We start from the raw sequence: 17,257 nt of genomic DNA on the forward strand, positions 1-17,257 counted from the left end.
TCAGTGAGGATGCCAAGCAAATGAAGACGCCCACGTCAATGACACGGCAAGCGAGTTCAGGGGATACGTAGCTATTGGGGATGTGCCGCGGCCGAGTAGTCAAGCAGGTCCTGACCAGCCTACTGCCGAGCGAGGGGATAGCGCCTAAGAGCCATCTGCGGTACTGCTCGTACGCCATGAAATAGATGTCTTTGGAACAGAATACATGTCGAGCGTTGGTGATGTTCTTGCGGTAGAGCTCGTTGAGGACCTCCCGGCGGTTGATTTCCAGCAGCCTTCTGAAGACCGGGGAGCCTTACTCGATTGAGAGGCATGGCGGCCGTCGTCGCCGTCACGCCTGCGACGTCACCTGCGAGCATCTCCTCGTAATCAATTACATCTGTCCCAGAACCATCAGCGCTTAAGACGCTTCCGCAACCTAGTCATCTTTTTCGTCTTCTTCGGCTCCCGGAGCATATGAGCATCTCCAGTTCATCGTCGACCACCGTTACTCTCGTCACCTCCCCGGCCGCCCCTACCACAAATTCGAGCCCCTCGTGAGTTCCTGTCTCAAACCTCTCCTTTTCCCCTTCGAATCGGTGTCCGCAGCCGATGTTCGATGATGAGGCCCATGCGTACACAGGCACTCGATCAAGCTGGGCCAACGGACAACCAGAGTGGGGCGGACGAGCTATCGGCCAGAGTTGGCCCATCTGACCGAGCATACTTGTCTAACTCCAGCCCAACATCAACTGCGCTCGGAAACAATTGTCATCAACGAACGAAATAGTTTTTTAGTACCACCTCGTGTATATGTTTTAAATTCAAACTGAAAGCGTAAATTCACGGAAAGAAGCGTATTGTGACGATGAACCCAGGGAGTCAATCCGTGCTTTATTATTAGGGAAAAAAATTAAAAAAATAATAAAAATAAATATAAATTAGGGAAAAGATTATAAAAAATAAATTAGGGAGAGATGGTGTTTGTTGTACTGCCTGATTGAAGATAAATATATATGATTTTTTTAAAAAAAAATCATTCTGCCGTTACACAAACAATAAAAAACAATTTCTCAAAAAGAAAAACAATAACGACAATTTCTCAACAAAAAAAGGAGACAATAACGACAAGCAAAGGCTCTCGGCTCCCCGTCTGTGCGCCATGGGGGCGATCAGCTCGGCGGGGATCTCCAACACCCACGTACGCAGGTGCCTTTACCTTCCGCTCCCCTCTCCCCCTGGCCACTGGCCGCGCTCGCTTGAGATCTGCCGGAGCTCCGGCCTCCGGCCTCCGGCACCCCTCGAGAGGTTAGGGCCATTTTATTGCCAAACTCTAGGGTTCGCATCGGCTGTTGGGCACCCTCTGTGCTCAAATTGGCAGCGGGGTTTGATCCGAGAAGCAAAAGTTAGTGGTTTCTGGGGCATTGCTACTGACTACGGTAGTATTAAATGGCCAGTCGCGTCGTGGGTGGGTGCAAATTCAGCTTTGGTGGTGTTGGAATAAACCTGGATTTTACAATGTTGCTGTGCGGATTTTACATAGCACCTACATCGCCTCCTGGGGGCACGGTCATAGATTTGGCCTTCTTGCCTCATTTATGTCACTGTCCACATGAAGCAGAATTATTCATAGCAAGAATAACATCATGCTATCTCCCTCTCTTCCACTGTGTTGTCCCAACCTAGATGCATAATCCTAGATTTTCTTCTAAACATTGGACCTTTGTTTTGAAACACAACCCTTCATTGCATTGGCACCAACCTTACGAGAATTTCCCTGTAACAGTATATGCCAAAACAGTGATATGGATTAACTAGTTACAGATAGAACCATTTGATTATGCATAATAATAGAAATCATTTGTTACCACTGCAAACGAAAGTATTTTTCATTGTCAAATACAGAACACACACCCACTATTTTTCATCTCAGGTTCAAATTACAAATATGAAATCTCTAAAACTATATCAGCACCTTGTGACTCTAAAGCCAAGATTGTTCTTTTGTCCACATCTGCATTCTTGTTATCAAATCTAAATCCACGGTGTCACTTATTGTACTACAACATACAGTTCACTACAACTGTAGATGGAGAATCTTCTACAACTCTCTTATGAAATGATATTTCAACTTTGTTCAGAAATCCTACCATCTACGATTGAATCGCAGTCAGTCACTAGCTCTTTTGCTCTTGCCACAAGGGCGGAGATAGGGGTGCTGTACTCCATGAGACCTGCATCACCCAATAAGAGTTTGTAGTCCTCAGCCTTCGACAGTGTTTGTTCTACCACTGATAGGGCTTCTGTCATCCTGAATTCGTTGAAACAGTTTGCATAGTGATAATTGCACTCCACCATGTTAATGACTTGCTCAAGTATCACCCTTCTGATCCCAGGACAATGAGCACTAGGTTCCATGTTTGCATTCAACGCATCAATCAGCCTCTTCACGAATCTCTGCTTAATCTGACCGCCCTCTAGTTCTTCGGTAAAGTCTTTGGGGATGATTCTACAAATCTGTGAACTAAGGCCAATGAGGATCTCTAGTTCTGCCCCTTCCACATCAATTATTTTTTCCAACACCTGTAGTGAAATGTATCGTCATTAATGACAATATAATGTGCAACTATACTATGTTATTCAGTGATAAGTAAACATGCAGAAGTAAAAAATTGCAGGTTAAACTAACACAAACAACTTTACGCACAAGAACAAGTATAAATAGTAAACTTCATTAGCCACCTCTAATAGTGCAGTCATTGCTTGTATTAACAGGGCTCACCTCTCTCAAGGTATGAGATAGTTCCTTCAGGTCTGACTCTCTGAGCTCGGGTTGAGCGTGTAGGCACAGATTGCGCAACAGGCTTGCTGCCACATATATGTACTTGCCATGGATCGAGATCATAGGTTTGAGTTTCTTAATGAACTCTGGTTCCTTCAACACAATCAAGCAATTTTGGACACTTTCTGTTGTGAGCATTGCCAGTGCTTGCCCGGTGACCTTCCGTGATAAGTGATCAGCATTGGTACTCATGGTTCCTTCTCCATTGATAAATGTCTGCGTCAGCCTAATGATGATCAGTTGAATGCGACCAATCTCCTGCCTTGTGTTCCCATCAATGGCAATGTTCCTGAGGATTCCTGCCACCAACTTTATCAATTCCTGGCTGCTCCCGTTGTATTCCAAGGTTTCTGCAAGGTTTCTCAATAGCAAGGGATGTTTTGATATCTTGTACCGCAGTGTTATGCCGATTTCCCCACCAATGCTTGCGAGTCTTTGCAGCACTGTCAGTGATGACTTAAGCAGGAGCTTTTGTTGTGTTTCGGTATCCACAGTGTTCATGGCATGTCTGAATCTTGTGAATCCTATGATCTTCGGGATGAGGTTAGCTGCATTGCTGATTTGCACACAGTTTTCCTGATCACAACCAGCAAGACTTTCAATAATTGACATGGCCAGTGCAGGGAGAAGATCATGGTCTGTCGGTAGCTGCTCCTTGGGAACCGAACATAATTCTAAAATATGCTGCCAGCATTTGAGTATGTAAGAATTTGGCTTGTCATTGCAGGCTTGTTGGGTTGAGCAGGCTTGTGTTTCCTCGAGCAGGTTATCGGTGTCTTGAAGTTGTTCTCGTCTTTGCCCTTGGTTATCAGCTACATCCCTTACTGTATGTTGCTCTTGGCCATCTTCCAGAAATTGGTCTTGTTTTTCTTGTTCATCATCTGTGTCCAGAAGCAGATTTCCTCTTTTTGTTCCACTGTCAGCATCAAGAAGTGCGGACACAAGCTGTATTGTACCGGGGAAAGTGACGACACGGAGGTCCTTTGCAAGTTCAGCGGTGACCTTCGCAGCATATAATCTGATAGTTGTATCCTTTGGACTTGTCCAATCCAACATGCTAATTATTCTGGCCACTGTCTTGGTAGAAGTGGCGAGTTTTGAAAGTAGTTGTGCCTTGGTTGGCTCCCTTTGCAGAAAGCTGGGCATCATCTGAATACCATAGATCTGATTCTTGGATGAATCCGAGTTTAGAGAATCCATGGCAAAGTTACTCAGGCTGATCTTCTTTGGAGCAAGCACACCCTCCTGCATGCATTTCTCCAAGGCGTACGCATAGTACAGATCGACAGATTTCACTCCCCAGTAACCTCTAAACCCACCACAATGGACAAGGAATCTCCGAGGGATGAAAGAAAATAACTCGAGCATGCAAGCCACAGCGTAGAGGACTCCTTGCCCAAGCACCATCCAATAGAAAATTCTGAGAGATGCTTTCAGGTTCTCTTGATCATCCTTGTACTCATGCTGTAAGCCCAAGCTTGCTAGCCAGATACGCACCACTGCTGCTGGAACCTGGAAGTTGCCAAATGACACCACCACCAAGGCACACGCTTGAACTATCAAGATAACAAGGATGTTCGTGGGTTGACCTAACTGTAGGATGTACACCTGCATCCCTAGCGCAGCAATCATGCACAAGTTTATAACAACTCGGTGCCAAAATTCCTGTTTGCTGCCAAGAATACTATCCGCTAGTTTAATGACTCTGGTGAACCGTAGCCTGCTTATTGTTACCAATAGCACTGGCACCAGTAGTGTTGTGAATACAATCCAACTGATCAGGCCTATCCATCTGTTGTATGGATCATGATCATCACCATCATATGTGTATTTATTAATACAAGCTGATAGAGGGGGAGCCGTGAGTAAAATTGCAACCAAGGGGCTCCATAGCGATGTGGCACGGCTTAGCGGTTTCCATATGTGCAGTTTCAGCCCGGACAGGAACCGGACAGTTGCAAGTATTATTACCATCGCTAGAAGCGTCATATCAGTCATATAATATTTCCTCCAGAGGATCACGAAAACATCAAAAAAGCATAGTACCACAACCAGTCCATTCCATCCCATAGGTCTAAAGGCTCCCCTTGTGTTAAAGAACAGTTGGTAATCCATTCTGTTGTTGCGGGTGAACATCCTGAATTATCAAGTATGCATATATGGTGTCATTAAATGATATATGGACACAAACCCAAGATGATGAGCATCCAGATCATACTCCAGTGTTTAAGAAAGATAGACATGATTCCAGTAGATCATAATAATGCTAGGCTCTTGTTAAATCGGACCCTAACTGTGCTAAGCCTAGCTTGGTGGCATTGATGCAGCAATAGGCAGAGTATATTTTTCTACTAGCGGTCGATGAACTAGTTGCAAGTATAGATGTTTCCAATGCATGCCCTGCTAGTTTCAAGTTTGGGTCGTTAAACCTAATTTCATGACAGGGACGGTAGAAAAGTTGCATTATTCTAGGAGAACACCGACGGCGTACCTATAATTGAGTGATAATTGTTATTATTATATAATTACTCACATGTTGTCAATATACAAGTTTCCATGGCTTAACTGGGGAAAGTCTAACAGGAAGCTAGGAACCTATATCCATAATTGGGGAAAGGCTAATTTCAATCGTTAGATTGTACACTTCAAAACTTCCAATTTTTTTATGGTACTACATAGTGTTAATTTAGGTACATGTACACAAATTGGAGAGAGAAGCCTAACCCAACTTGTTTGGGACTAAAGACTTTGTTGTTGTTGTTGTAGTACACAGATTGGAGAGAGAGAGAAAGGTTATAACAAAGCTCATCAATGCAGGTGGGTGACCATGGGCTAGCAATCAATCAGCCAGCCTCATATCCTCCTGGCCATATTGCGCTAAGCAGTACTGGCGCTAAGGTATGAGCATCCGTTACACTCTTTTCTGCCAACAAATGTTCCTAAATTAACGCTTTATGATATGTTGAGGTTAATTTTGAGAACTTCCGTAAAAATGTACAAATCAGCGAGAGGTTTCTATTCATGGATGTATGTATGCTCACAAAAACTGATTATCATCATACCTTATAGCTTCGAGGAATACTATCGCTGCTGCATACCAAAAATCATGATCCAAACTGAGATCCTTGGAGTAGCCTCCGAGCAGGACAACAGTCGCCCACGTGAAGGCCAGCGTGCCCAAGGCATTGCCAAGCCTCTCGATCAGCGCGACGAAGCGAACAAAGTGATTCAGCCCCATTTCCGGCTTGGCAGCAGCAGCGGCCTTGTCTACTTGTCTGGCACCGTAATGAGATGGTGGCATTGAGATGCAGTGCTCTCTCCCTCGTCCGTTGGCCATTGCTTGGACGGGCTCGGGAGCTTCTCAGCGGCGATTGATTGTCTGATTATCTATGCAACAGTGAATGAGACCCAGATGCTACGGATTGCCATATGGCATGGTAACACCACGCTGCCGTTGCCTGTCACGGTAGGTGAGTCGATTAGTTAAACCTCGGAATATATAATAGTGGACGTGCTTTTAAGAAAAGCATGCCAAAGTGCTGCACATATTTTACTGCTGATCGCTTTTGTTTGTGCCATGCATGGTGCCTGCCTTCATCGGCATGCCTTATCCATCACATGCGCACATGTCATTGAACTAGGAGGACATACACTGATGATCTCATGACCATGTGGCTGGATTTAAAATTCATTGCCAGTTCTAAAGGAGTCTTCCTCCAAATCACTGTATGAGTGAACTTGGGAGGTGCCCAAACCTGCCGTGTTGCCAGCTGTATGGCAAATTAAAATTTCCCCCAAGATGCAGGGTTTCCTGTGGCTTCTATCTCAGAACAAAGTGATGGCCTGTGATAACTTGAGGAGGAGGAGGGGCATGGCAAAACCTCTCGAGTGTAGACACTACTGAAACTGAGTCGGTGTAGCATTTGTTTTTTGAGTGTATTGTTGCAAAAGCCATTTGGGATGATGTTGAGCTTATATTTGATGTTAGCATTGTGGATTTTAAGTCTTTAGCTGTTCATAGGATTTGATTTAAGAAAAGCTCTCAGTTAAACTTTGTTTCTTCTGCTGTTCCGTGGGGAGTATGGAATTGCAGAAATGATTGGATTTCTATGAAACAGGTGTGGCATCTGATAGTAGGACATCTGAGGAAAAAGATGCCTTGTTCAGGGGGTTGATGCCCAGGAAACCGAGATCGCCAATGAAACTGGAACCAGGCTGATCGGTACGGTGGTTTCGGACCATCCATCCTGGGCTGAAGCCGGTGCTGATGCTGAGCATGGTGGCCGTGCTTCTCTGAGCTACCTGATGAAGAATCGACAAAGGAGTGATGAAATCCATGTCGTCTCGGACTGGGAGAAGCTCGAAGATTGATGCTGCTAGCTTGTCTGTCTTGGCTAGTGTTGCTTTACATGTTGCTTTCTGCTCCATGGAGTTTGTAACGAACTTAATTGTTTTACTTTTGCGTTGCGTTCCTTGCCCCTCTGGCTCGGGGGGAGAGATACGTGCTGTGAAAGCTAATTCCAAATAGCTGTTTCGATGTGCTGTAGATCATGTTGCAGACAGGCCTTCTCTCCACAGCAAAGCAGCGCCATGGTGCACCAGCAGCTCCTTTATTCTTCTTCGCTTCAAAAGTCGGTACCAACCGTCGATCATCGCTACCCGAAAGTAAGTTGCTGCGTGTCATTATTTGCTTTTGGTGGATTTAGTTAGATTAGATTATCCCAGATGGGGAGCCGGGCACGATAGAAGCAAGCAGGGGCGAGTGAGTATTTTTGTCGGGTATGCTCGTATCCTCCCAGCTGATAGGAAGCCGCGCGACGGGTGTTGGGAGGGAGTAGCATAGAGCCGCGCGAGTATAAAGTGCAGCGGAGACCGCGTGAAGACCCGGGCGCGAGCGCGGTTGACGAGGAGCGTGCATGGCGTGTGCACATGCAAGCCAAATGGACCAAACGAAGGAATCTTACCGTGCTGCCCACGTTCGTACGGGTCTGCACTGCACTTTGTTTCAGTTGCTTTTGTTTAGCCTTGGTCGTCTTGGTTTACCTGCTATCAACTTTTGACAGATGATGCTATCTGGGCTTCTTTATCAACGCATGATTTCACAATGGTTGGAGATTTGGCAAATCATTTTGAACATCTATTTTGAAATATGAGAAACATGGTATGTTTGGGCTCTGTGCATTGTCAATGCTTAATACCAACTTATATAGTTGACACAGACATATAGCCAAATACGGAAGCTGAACGTGTCATGATCTTAATGCAAAAGGCTTAGGTCGAACTTTAATATATAGACGTATATATGCAGCACAACACAATCAGTTCTGGTAGCTAGCACATGGAGTTGACATACAAAATATCACATCACATGACATAATAGATGGCTCCAGCCCAAATAGTAAGAATTCAAGCCATGATACTATATACAACATGCACACTCACTACTACTAACATAAGCATCGACACATAGAATATGAATATGTAAGAAAACACAAAGTAAATAAGTAGGTTTAACAGCTTGCTAACATTGAAGGCGCATCATATATATTTTTCGACGTAACGAAAACCCCACCTCCCAACCATAGCTGCCATCCAAAGCCTTGTCCACCCCACCGCCCATTCCCTGTCTTCTCTCCTGTTCGGCGGCCTCGTCGTCGGCAAGAGGAGAGTTGACCCACCATTTTCGTGTTTTCTTTGTTCTAATAGGTTCTTGTTTCCCCTAGGTTTTGGGTCCCTAGTGGTAACAATGAGGTGGCGGTGGCAATGTAGCATTGGAATAATGTCTCTTGGGTCTCTCCCTACCTCGACGACGTTCAGTCTGATGTCGATGAAGGACCTATAAGGATAGGTGTTGCCAGATTTGTTGGCTCTCTTTCGATCTTGGTAGTTGGCGTGTCCATCAAGGGGAGCGGTTGGTTGGATCTTGGTGACGTGCCTTCAACATCCTCTTCGGATTTGTTCAGCAACATGGTCCAATTTCTTCAACCCTCTAGACTAGGGTGAAAAATTGTAAGACTCTTGCGTGTGGGGTGGTGCCCCAACTGATGTTCCTCCAACGATTTGTAGATCCTGTTTCAAGTGGCGATGACTATTGCGGTCTTCAAAGCCTGGTCTAACGAGGGTATTTGAAGGTTTCACTATCTTTACAAGTGCAATTTTCAATCTTAGAAGGACGGCGTACTATCGAAGGAAGCAAATAGCCGATATGATTTCCAATGTAATTTTATTTTTGCTGCTCGTATGTCTCCAATTGTCTTTCCATTACACTAGCTATGTTTTTCTTAATTATCATATGTAAGATGCTCTTTGGGTCTCTTTTTAAAATAACAACTTACAAGCGGCATCGAAGGCTACTAATTGTTCAACGACCACACATGGTGTTTGTCATTCAAGAGCTATTAATTCAACACCATATAAAATAGACAAATACAGTATGTCTAAAACACCAGCATGATCCATGGCTCGGTTTAGGGATCATTACGAATCAAATTATAAATATCAACTGTAGACGTGAACCACATCACCACTTGTCGGAGCTGCATACACCAATTAACTGGAATGGGCGCCAAGCGAGCAGAAATGGCAGTTACTTCGCAATGCTATATAATGCCCTGCGGAGCAACTGACCAGTAAAACAACAGTACTGAAGAGACCGAAGGCAAAGAGTGGAGAGGTTTAGTTCAATTACTACTAGTTCGCTCATGGGAGACGGTAGGAAATCTGGCTCTGGTTTCTCGTCGGAGATGGTGTCTTGGTTTGCGTGGTTTCGCTCACCAAAGGTGGCGAACACTGGCGACCGGGGCACGTACTATCCGGCCGGCGGGATGGTCGTAGCGGCCAAACATTTCTCCAGTGCTCACAAGATAAACTTTGGCTAGTTTCATTTCTGCTGTATACGACTGCAGTTTAGTCCTGTGCAAGTATTACCTTGTAGAGACTTAGAATCTAAAATATTTTCAAGCCTCATAGCTAATGATGTTTTTTTTTCTTTTTAAAAAGAAGGACATCCCCGGCCTTTGTATCATAAAGATGCATGTGGCCACTTTATTAAAACAAGTTCAGCAAAACAAATAGTCTGATCTGCAGAGTACAGCTCAGAAAGTAAGTACAAAAAAACTAAAGCAACTCAAAGCCACAACCAGCATGACGAAAGGACATCAAGGACCTATCCTATTATGCGACCCCGACGCCATCCAAACCAGTTGAAGATAGCCCGTGCGACCATCTCCCATCGGTTGCACCCAGTAGCCAAATGCTTCCTGGAGCCCGTAGAAGTGAGTAGCAACCACGTACGGATCCATGCCATAGCTTGAAGATAACCTGCAAGAAATTAATAATGGATAGTCTGTTAAAAATCATATCATTTCTGCAGTTCCATATAGCCCAAAGAAATGCGCATATTCCAATCCGAATAGTTGACGCAATCTCAGGAATCACTCCATTTAGCCACGTCCCAAACAACACATCAATGCTAACTAGAGGAATAATATTAAAAGCTATATGGATGGACCTCCAAAGTAACTTCACGAGAGGGCAATCAATAAATAAGTATTGAATTGTTTCATCATGAACACAAAAACAACATCGTGAGCTACCTATCCATCTTCGCTTAAGTAAGTTATCTTTGGTAAGGATCACTTGCTTGTGCACAAACCATATAAAAATCTTGATTCGCAAGGGAACCTTAACTTTCCAAATGTGTATCGATCTCGGGATTGGGCCAAAATTAATAAGGTATAGGTACATCGATTTGACCGAAAACACTCCATTACCTGATAACTGCCATTTCAAGGTGTCGCACTGATCAGAGAGTTGTACGTCCATCAACCTCCGCACTAAGTGCAACCAGGTGTTCCATCGCTCCTCTACTAGAGACCTCCTGAACTGGATATTCAAAGGTACCGTCTGCATGACTGCTGCCACGTAATCCTCCTTAGACATCTCACCCTAGCATGGTTGTTCTCCCCTGAGACATACTATGCTTGACAGTGTTGCTTGTCAGCGGTTAGGAGTGTTGCCTTTACGGACTATTACCTTTAAGAAAATGCGTATGCACCATGGTTGATAGAACAAACCAGTTCAAGGAGGAGCGATGCATCACACACGCTGATGGATAACTTTTGTCTTGCGATGAGCACCCTTGTCATCGCCTGATCGTCATCGTCTCGCCTCGCACTCTCACCTCGCCTTACCACCTGATGCACAGCAGTACCCATGAGCCGATGAACAATCGACAACAGGAGAGCACGACTGCTTAGATTGGGTTGGAATCTGTCAGTTGATTCTGAACCCATGATCTACGGCTCAAAGGTAACCCTTCTGGTAGTCCCAAGTTCCTGAATTTGTTTGTTCTTTATTGAAACTTTTTGTTGTTTGTTAATTTAAGTTCGATGTGATTAGTGTTTTGGACACCAGAACTATACATACTTTAATTTTGAGATTACACCAAAATCAAGCTTGTAATGGTTGTGTCATTTCATTCGAACCCAATTTGCTCAGTTTGGATTAATGATTGTTGAGATATCACCAGAACAGTGTTGTTGTCAAAGTATTATGCAAAATTTAGCACATTTCTATTTTGCTAGAACTAATCTAATATAAGGCATAAAAGCTTTCGGTAACAACATTAAAAATGTAGATGTTTTTTGTTGAGCATTCAGTTTTCAAACTAAAGAGAGAATGTTAGAATTTTGGTTTTATCCAAGTTATGATTACCAAATAATAAATAGTGGACTAGCTTTAAGAGAGTGTTGCACATATATTTGGATTTAGAGCCGAGGCCAAAACACAAATAATTATATTTATATTTATATTATTAAGGGGGCCGCTCTATTTTCGTCCCGGGCCTATGAAATGTCAAGACATGCCATGCTTGTCATGATTTGAGAGACACTTCGAACTACCTTTAAGGAACATTGCGGAAAATTTGCTTTTTAGTACAAAAAAAACCATGTGGCAGAATATTGTTGCAGTAATGACGATCAACATACTCCCTCCATTCCACAATGTAGTGCTTCCTCTATCCACGTGCTTCAACTTTGACCGTAAATTTAACTACCAAGACCGATTGCGGCGGGAGCAAAAATTATATCAGCGAATTCGTATTCGAAAGAAGTTTTCAATTATATAATTTTTTCTTCCGCCGCAATTGGTCTCGTTAGTTAAATTTATGGTTAAAGTTGGACCTAGGGAAGCGCGGGCGCACTATATTTTGAAATGGAGGGAGTACAAAACATGTAGAAACATACAGCCATTTAACATTTACCATACATGCATTTGTGACATTTTCCACGAAGTCATTCTCCAAAGTCTCCACTAGGCGTATGTGGTCTGTGGAAATTTCCTAGGGTTCCCTTGTCTCATGGCTCGATGCGGTGTTGTTTTCATAATTAGTTGACGAGAAAGTATCACATGGAAACCTACCACTCAATGAGAACTTGGAAACCTATGCCTACACCGTTGGATCTGAAACATGCCCTTCTGATTGAACATCACATGTTTGCATGCAAGCACCCGAGGGCTAGTTTTTGTAATACACAAAGCCTCTGATTTTTTCTGTAAAACACATAGAATGGTGGATGGATGATCCAGCTCCTTAGATTGCATATCCGACGACCCGTGCTGGAGTTTCCAGGTTTTCACCGGGAGGCTGGTTTCCGGGAGCTTTGGTTCGCTCGACAGCGATTTCTTCGGAAAAGCGCCAAGACGAGGACAGCTCGGGAGCGCTAGACATACAGTGGCCGGAAACTTGTGTGCATGATAGTGACGATGAAAACAACCAAACCAAAGCTGTCCATTCTCATCACGTGTCTAGTACAATGGGTCCATAATCTGACAACACCAGCTACTTACGATTTTTCTAATTTCAACATTTCTTTTCTTTTTTGAACATTTCAACTACGTACGGTGGTGAATATAAGATGTTATATGGTGGTGGGCGATTGCGTACAAAAGCAAGTAACTATAGCTGCCAACAGTTTTGCCTCACATGCGTACAAACCCCTTCGATTTCTTCTCCGGGCCTCACCACGGCCTCGTACAACAAGTTGATTCGTTGCCCACTTGTTGCCTTATTGGCATCTAGTACCGAAAGCTTTACTAAGCGCCAAAGCGACTAGTTGGCACTCAGAGGTGCACCGAACAAAATGAGATTTCTGTGTACGTAATTTTCTCTTGAAAACCATTTCTACGTACAAAATTGGAATATGTACATATTCCAACTTTTTTTCTTCTGCATCGGTGGAATAGTCTGACCTAATTACAACCGCGTGTTTAGTTTCTTGTATCCCTCCTTGGTGTGCCTCCACGATACAGTTTCTAGCTAGGTTGTTTGGCAGTCTATTTTGCATCATTTGGGATGGGCCAAAGCTAGCTCCATGTGATGCAAACATTGTCACTGAAGAAGATAGAATAGTACGCTTGCCTTTTTGAGAGAGAAAACGTACATATACCAGGCAGGGATAAAATACTCCACTTGGATGATTTTTTAAGGGTCTTTGCTACTTAATAGTTGGGTTTTGGCCGTTTCCCAAAAAAAGAGGGCGGTTTTTGTGAAATTCTACTTAATACTCCTTCCGTTCAAAAATAAGTGTTGTGGTTTTAGTTCAAATTTGTACTAAAATAACAACACATATTTTGGAATGAAGGGATTAAGAGAGAGAGAGAGAGAGAGAGAGAGAGCAACAACGTGGAGACACACAACTGTATGTGATATCATTCAATAATTCTGAGTACAATTGCTTATCTTTACCATATAAACTTATACTGTATGTAGAAAAGATATATAGTGCACACACTCCAACTCATAAGTTATGATGCACGATGGCATGCATCTTTGCTGAAGATAAACTGCCACACAACCTATTAGAGGCTACTGCATCTTTGCTGAAGATAAACTGCCACACAACCTATTAGAGGCTACATGGGAATGGGTTTCACAAAAAGGCTCTCAACAGTCTCCTTAAGATTTATGCTGAAGGTATATGCATCTTTCCTAGCATAGAACACTAGCATGCTATTAGCAAAGTTAATAATCCGCCGCACCACTAGGAGGTGTGAATGATGTTCGAAGTGAGCTTGATTTAGAGTTCTCCATTCGTCTTCTAGCAGTGATAGGATCTTGGAAATGGCAACCTCACTTGTGACACTGTGCTCAACCATGTAACACTCTATAGAGCTTGCCATATCCCCCTTGGCCTTCCCGCCCTGCATATTTATATGGTCGAAGTTAGATACATTATCTTGAGTGCTTATTGGTGGTTGAGTTGTTATAGTTTGGGCCAAATAAGAAAATAAAAGAGTATACTTTGAATGCGGCAATGTCATCCAATAGACGTGCTATCTTCCCGCACGCTATGGCGACTTTTGGGTAACCAGCTGCCCACTCAAATGCTTCCCTTGTGACTGGATCTCCCATGCCAACCATCAAACCTACACATAGCGTTGGTGATCCTATGGACATGGCTGATAAACTCAGGTGATCTTTAAAGCTTGGCTTGTGATTCTGGTGTAACCATTCAACTTCTTGGAGATAATAAGCGGACAGATCTTGAAACTGCATAGAAGAAAAACAAATTAAACACAAAATGAACAATCTAAAAAATATGGTAAAGATATAAGGTACATGGTGGTTTACCGCTTTTCGGGCATAGGCAACATGGTAAGTGTCACAAATTGCCACTTCACTCGTAGCATCTTTAAATATCCTCAATAGTTCAGTATAGAACCTTTTAAGGTAGTCGGGTAGAAGAGAAGTGGCCCTCTCATCCCATCTACATGTCGGATTACATAGCATGAAAATCAGTCCATGACATAAATAGAATATTGATTGCATGTTAGTTTTTGCACATGCATGTAAATAAAATCCAAACTTTCAAACCTTTGTATGGCCACATTTAGTTGTCGACATTCCTCAATGGTGGCATGGGCATCATATGTGTCATCCATCAAGGAAATAAGCATCAATTGCTTGGTAAGAAATATTCTTGAGAACGCAAATTCTTTCTCATGGTATATGGCATAGCACCAAAGGTAACCCTCCACCAGGCGGTCCCGAGCATAGTTTAGCCCGACACACCTGTACAGACCGCGCCACCACCTAAAGTACTTTGATTAATCTAGGTAAAATAGATATGTCCTAATACATAACTGGATGGACAATATCCAAATTGTAAATACAGTACGTGAAGGCATGCATTTTATATCGATTCCAGCTTCATTGTGTAGTTGAGTATAACAAAGACATACTTAGTGAGATATTTGAGTTCCTTCAAGTGTACATGTTGTAGAAGGTTAAAATCCAGCTTCGCAAGCTCCAATAGAGTTGGGTTATGTTGTTCCTCGTGCATGTACTCAGAGATATAATGGAGTGTTTCCACCCTTTTCAATGTCCTTGGTAATGGTAAGTGAAGGGCACGTTTAACTTGCTCGTCTAAAGGAGACTTGAGAGTGTCCCTCATCAATTCAAGATGATGCTTTGTAAATGAGATAGCTTCTTCCAATGATGGCTCACCATGAACAAGAAGATGGGCTGCGTTGTATAGACATAAAAGTCCCTTTGGGTCATTGGTAATATCTTTCCTAAAGCTCCCATCCTCATTCTTAAATTTGTTGAAAACATCTGTATGATAAATGTTGGCGAGACATTGTTAAAACAACCCATATCATTGTATAACTAGTACTGTATTATTTTATTTTATAAATAGATACATAGATACCTGAAGACACCCAAAGACCATGTTCTCGAAGCAAGCCAAACCGGAGGGCAACGTGATGGAGGCTAGAGCTACTGAATTCATCCTCGATAATTTGACTTAACACGATATCAACCTGTTTCTTAAAGTGATGATCTATTCCGAGACGTTGGACACTGTCCAATAAGGTTATTCTTTCCACCGTGCACTTGCAACTCTCAAACAACATGTTGATGTCCTCCTTTAATTTATCAGCTCTTGCAGTCATCCATTTTACTGACCTCTGCACACAAGCGTGCATGCATAGATTAATTAGCTGGGGTTAACGAAAGGAACCATGCATACTTGAAAAGTAAACATGTGGATTAGATTGTCCAGGAATAGTATTTACATAGTATAATTGTTTTAGAGCTTTACCTTAGTAATATATACATATAAATAATGTCAGAAATGCCTACAACATGACACCAAATAGCTGAAACGGCATATATTATTTCTAATAAGTTGAGAGAATAACTTTAAATAATGCAATGAAACAAGTATCTGGGTTAGTGATGTAGCAAACCATAATGATGAAACATGGATTGGGAATTGATAAAGCAAAAAATATATGTACATATGTAGCACTAGCGTATACCTGCAGTGGTTTTGGCTCGTAGTCGAGGAAGTAGTCACCCCACAGAGAGGGCTCATAGCTGGACAGCGTCTTCGGAGCAGCGGCAACGCCAGCAGAGGCCACATGGTTGTATGTATCTCTTGTTTCGTGTTCAACTCTAGAGGCCGGTGTAGCTTCCGTGGCAGGTGAAGCTTGGACATGGGGAAAGCGGGGCCGGGGAGACGGTTGGAGAGGGAGACGAGAGGAGTAGGCAGATGAGGAGCAGGGACTGCTGAGTAGGATTGCCGGCGTTGGCTTCAAACTCGCTGCCATCCTCTAATGAACTCTCTGTTAGTTGTGACTCGTGAGCCTGTGACACTGGAAGGACCACGGCAACCAGCTTTTAAGGGCATCCATGCTCACGAAGATCTGTCTCAGGAGCTTTCACCGATCTTATCACAATTTTGTGAACCGTGACCTCGAACGTATACCATTACCACACACTATCTGAGGGCCAAAATAAGTGCACAACCTATTTGAGGGCCGAAACAAGTGCATACTTTTCAGCCAGCGTTGGGGGAGAGGGCCAAGAGCGGCTCGGGTGTCAGCTCCGTTTTCCTATATTTTTTGTTTGTTTCTCGATGAACGTACAACTGTGTCACTGTGACAGGACCAAGTATAGCGACACAACACCAACAAAGCATTGCCCCACGTGCAGGCAAGCACGCGCCAGTCGTTGGTTGTCAATATTTTTGGTCACTGGTTGGACGGTTTTTAAATAGATTCAAAACACTATTAAGGGTGAGAGCGTATGCCTTATTATGGTCGCTTTGGCTACGTAGAAATGATTTTGTTTTTAATGACAAAAATGCTTCTCCTCTGCAGGCTATTTTCCGTTGTACGCACTCGCTTCATATGTGGTCTATGCTATAATGAGCAGAGGTCAAATCGTTGTTCAATGCGGTGTGTACGCAGTTGGAGCAGGTGGCTACGGAGGTTTTTATCCAACATGGATGACGGCATAACCTCCGGATCGGTCCATCTCACCTTTCGACATAGGCACAATGTCGGTCTATAGGACTTTACTATTGCCGATTTGCTGGTTTCGTTTTCTTCTGGTTGTCAGACTTTTGGTGCCTAGTCCGGCTG

At 43.3% G+C, this 17,257-nt stretch overlaps 2 protein-coding genes and 1 long non-coding RNA gene across 3 annotated transcripts; 1 reads left to right on the forward strand and 2 right to left on the reverse strand.

The window, feature by feature from the left end:
- The first annotated feature begins 1,100 nt into the window (after positions 1 to 1,100).
- Positions 1,101 to 7,301, forward strand: LOC123184859 (uncharacterized). Its single transcript, XR_006493101.1, has 3 exons — positions 1,101 to 1,188; positions 5,639 to 5,719; positions 6,940 to 7,301. It is a non-coding gene; the product is annotated as an uncharacterized lncRNA (long non-coding RNA).
- LOC123184858 (uncharacterized) lies at positions 1,905 to 6,357 on the reverse strand. Its single transcript, XM_044596903.1, has 3 exons — positions 5,884 to 6,357; positions 2,762 to 4,958; positions 1,905 to 2,562 (listed from the first exon to the last, which is right to left on the reverse strand). The coding sequence occupies exons 1-3, from the start codon at positions 6,156 to 6,158 to the stop codon at positions 2,107 to 2,109; spliced, it is 2,928 nt and encodes a 975-aa protein (XP_044452838.1). The 5' UTR covers positions 6,159 to 6,357; the 3' UTR covers positions 1,905 to 2,106.
- Positions 7,302 to 13,541: 6,240 nt separating the features above from the next.
- Positions 13,542 to 16,498, reverse strand: LOC123184860 (tau-cadinol synthase). The gene is made up of 7 exons (XM_044596904.1): positions 16,151 to 16,498; positions 15,538 to 15,796; positions 15,068 to 15,440; positions 14,700 to 14,918; positions 14,457 to 14,592; positions 14,127 to 14,375; positions 13,542 to 14,026 (listed from the first exon to the last, which is right to left on the reverse strand). The coding sequence occupies exons 1-7, from the start codon at positions 16,439 to 16,441 to the stop codon at positions 13,739 to 13,741; spliced, it is 1,815 nt and encodes a 604-aa protein (XP_044452839.1). The 5' UTR covers positions 16,442 to 16,498; the 3' UTR covers positions 13,542 to 13,738.
- Between the last annotated feature and the right edge of the window lie 759 nt (positions 16,499 to 17,257).

This window comes from Triticum aestivum, chromosome 2A (assembly GCF_018294505.1).
Source record: "Triticum aestivum cultivar Chinese Spring chromosome 2A, IWGSC CS RefSeq v2.1, whole genome shotgun sequence".
NCBI lineage: Eukaryota > Viridiplantae > Streptophyta > Magnoliopsida > Poales > Poaceae > Triticum > Triticum aestivum.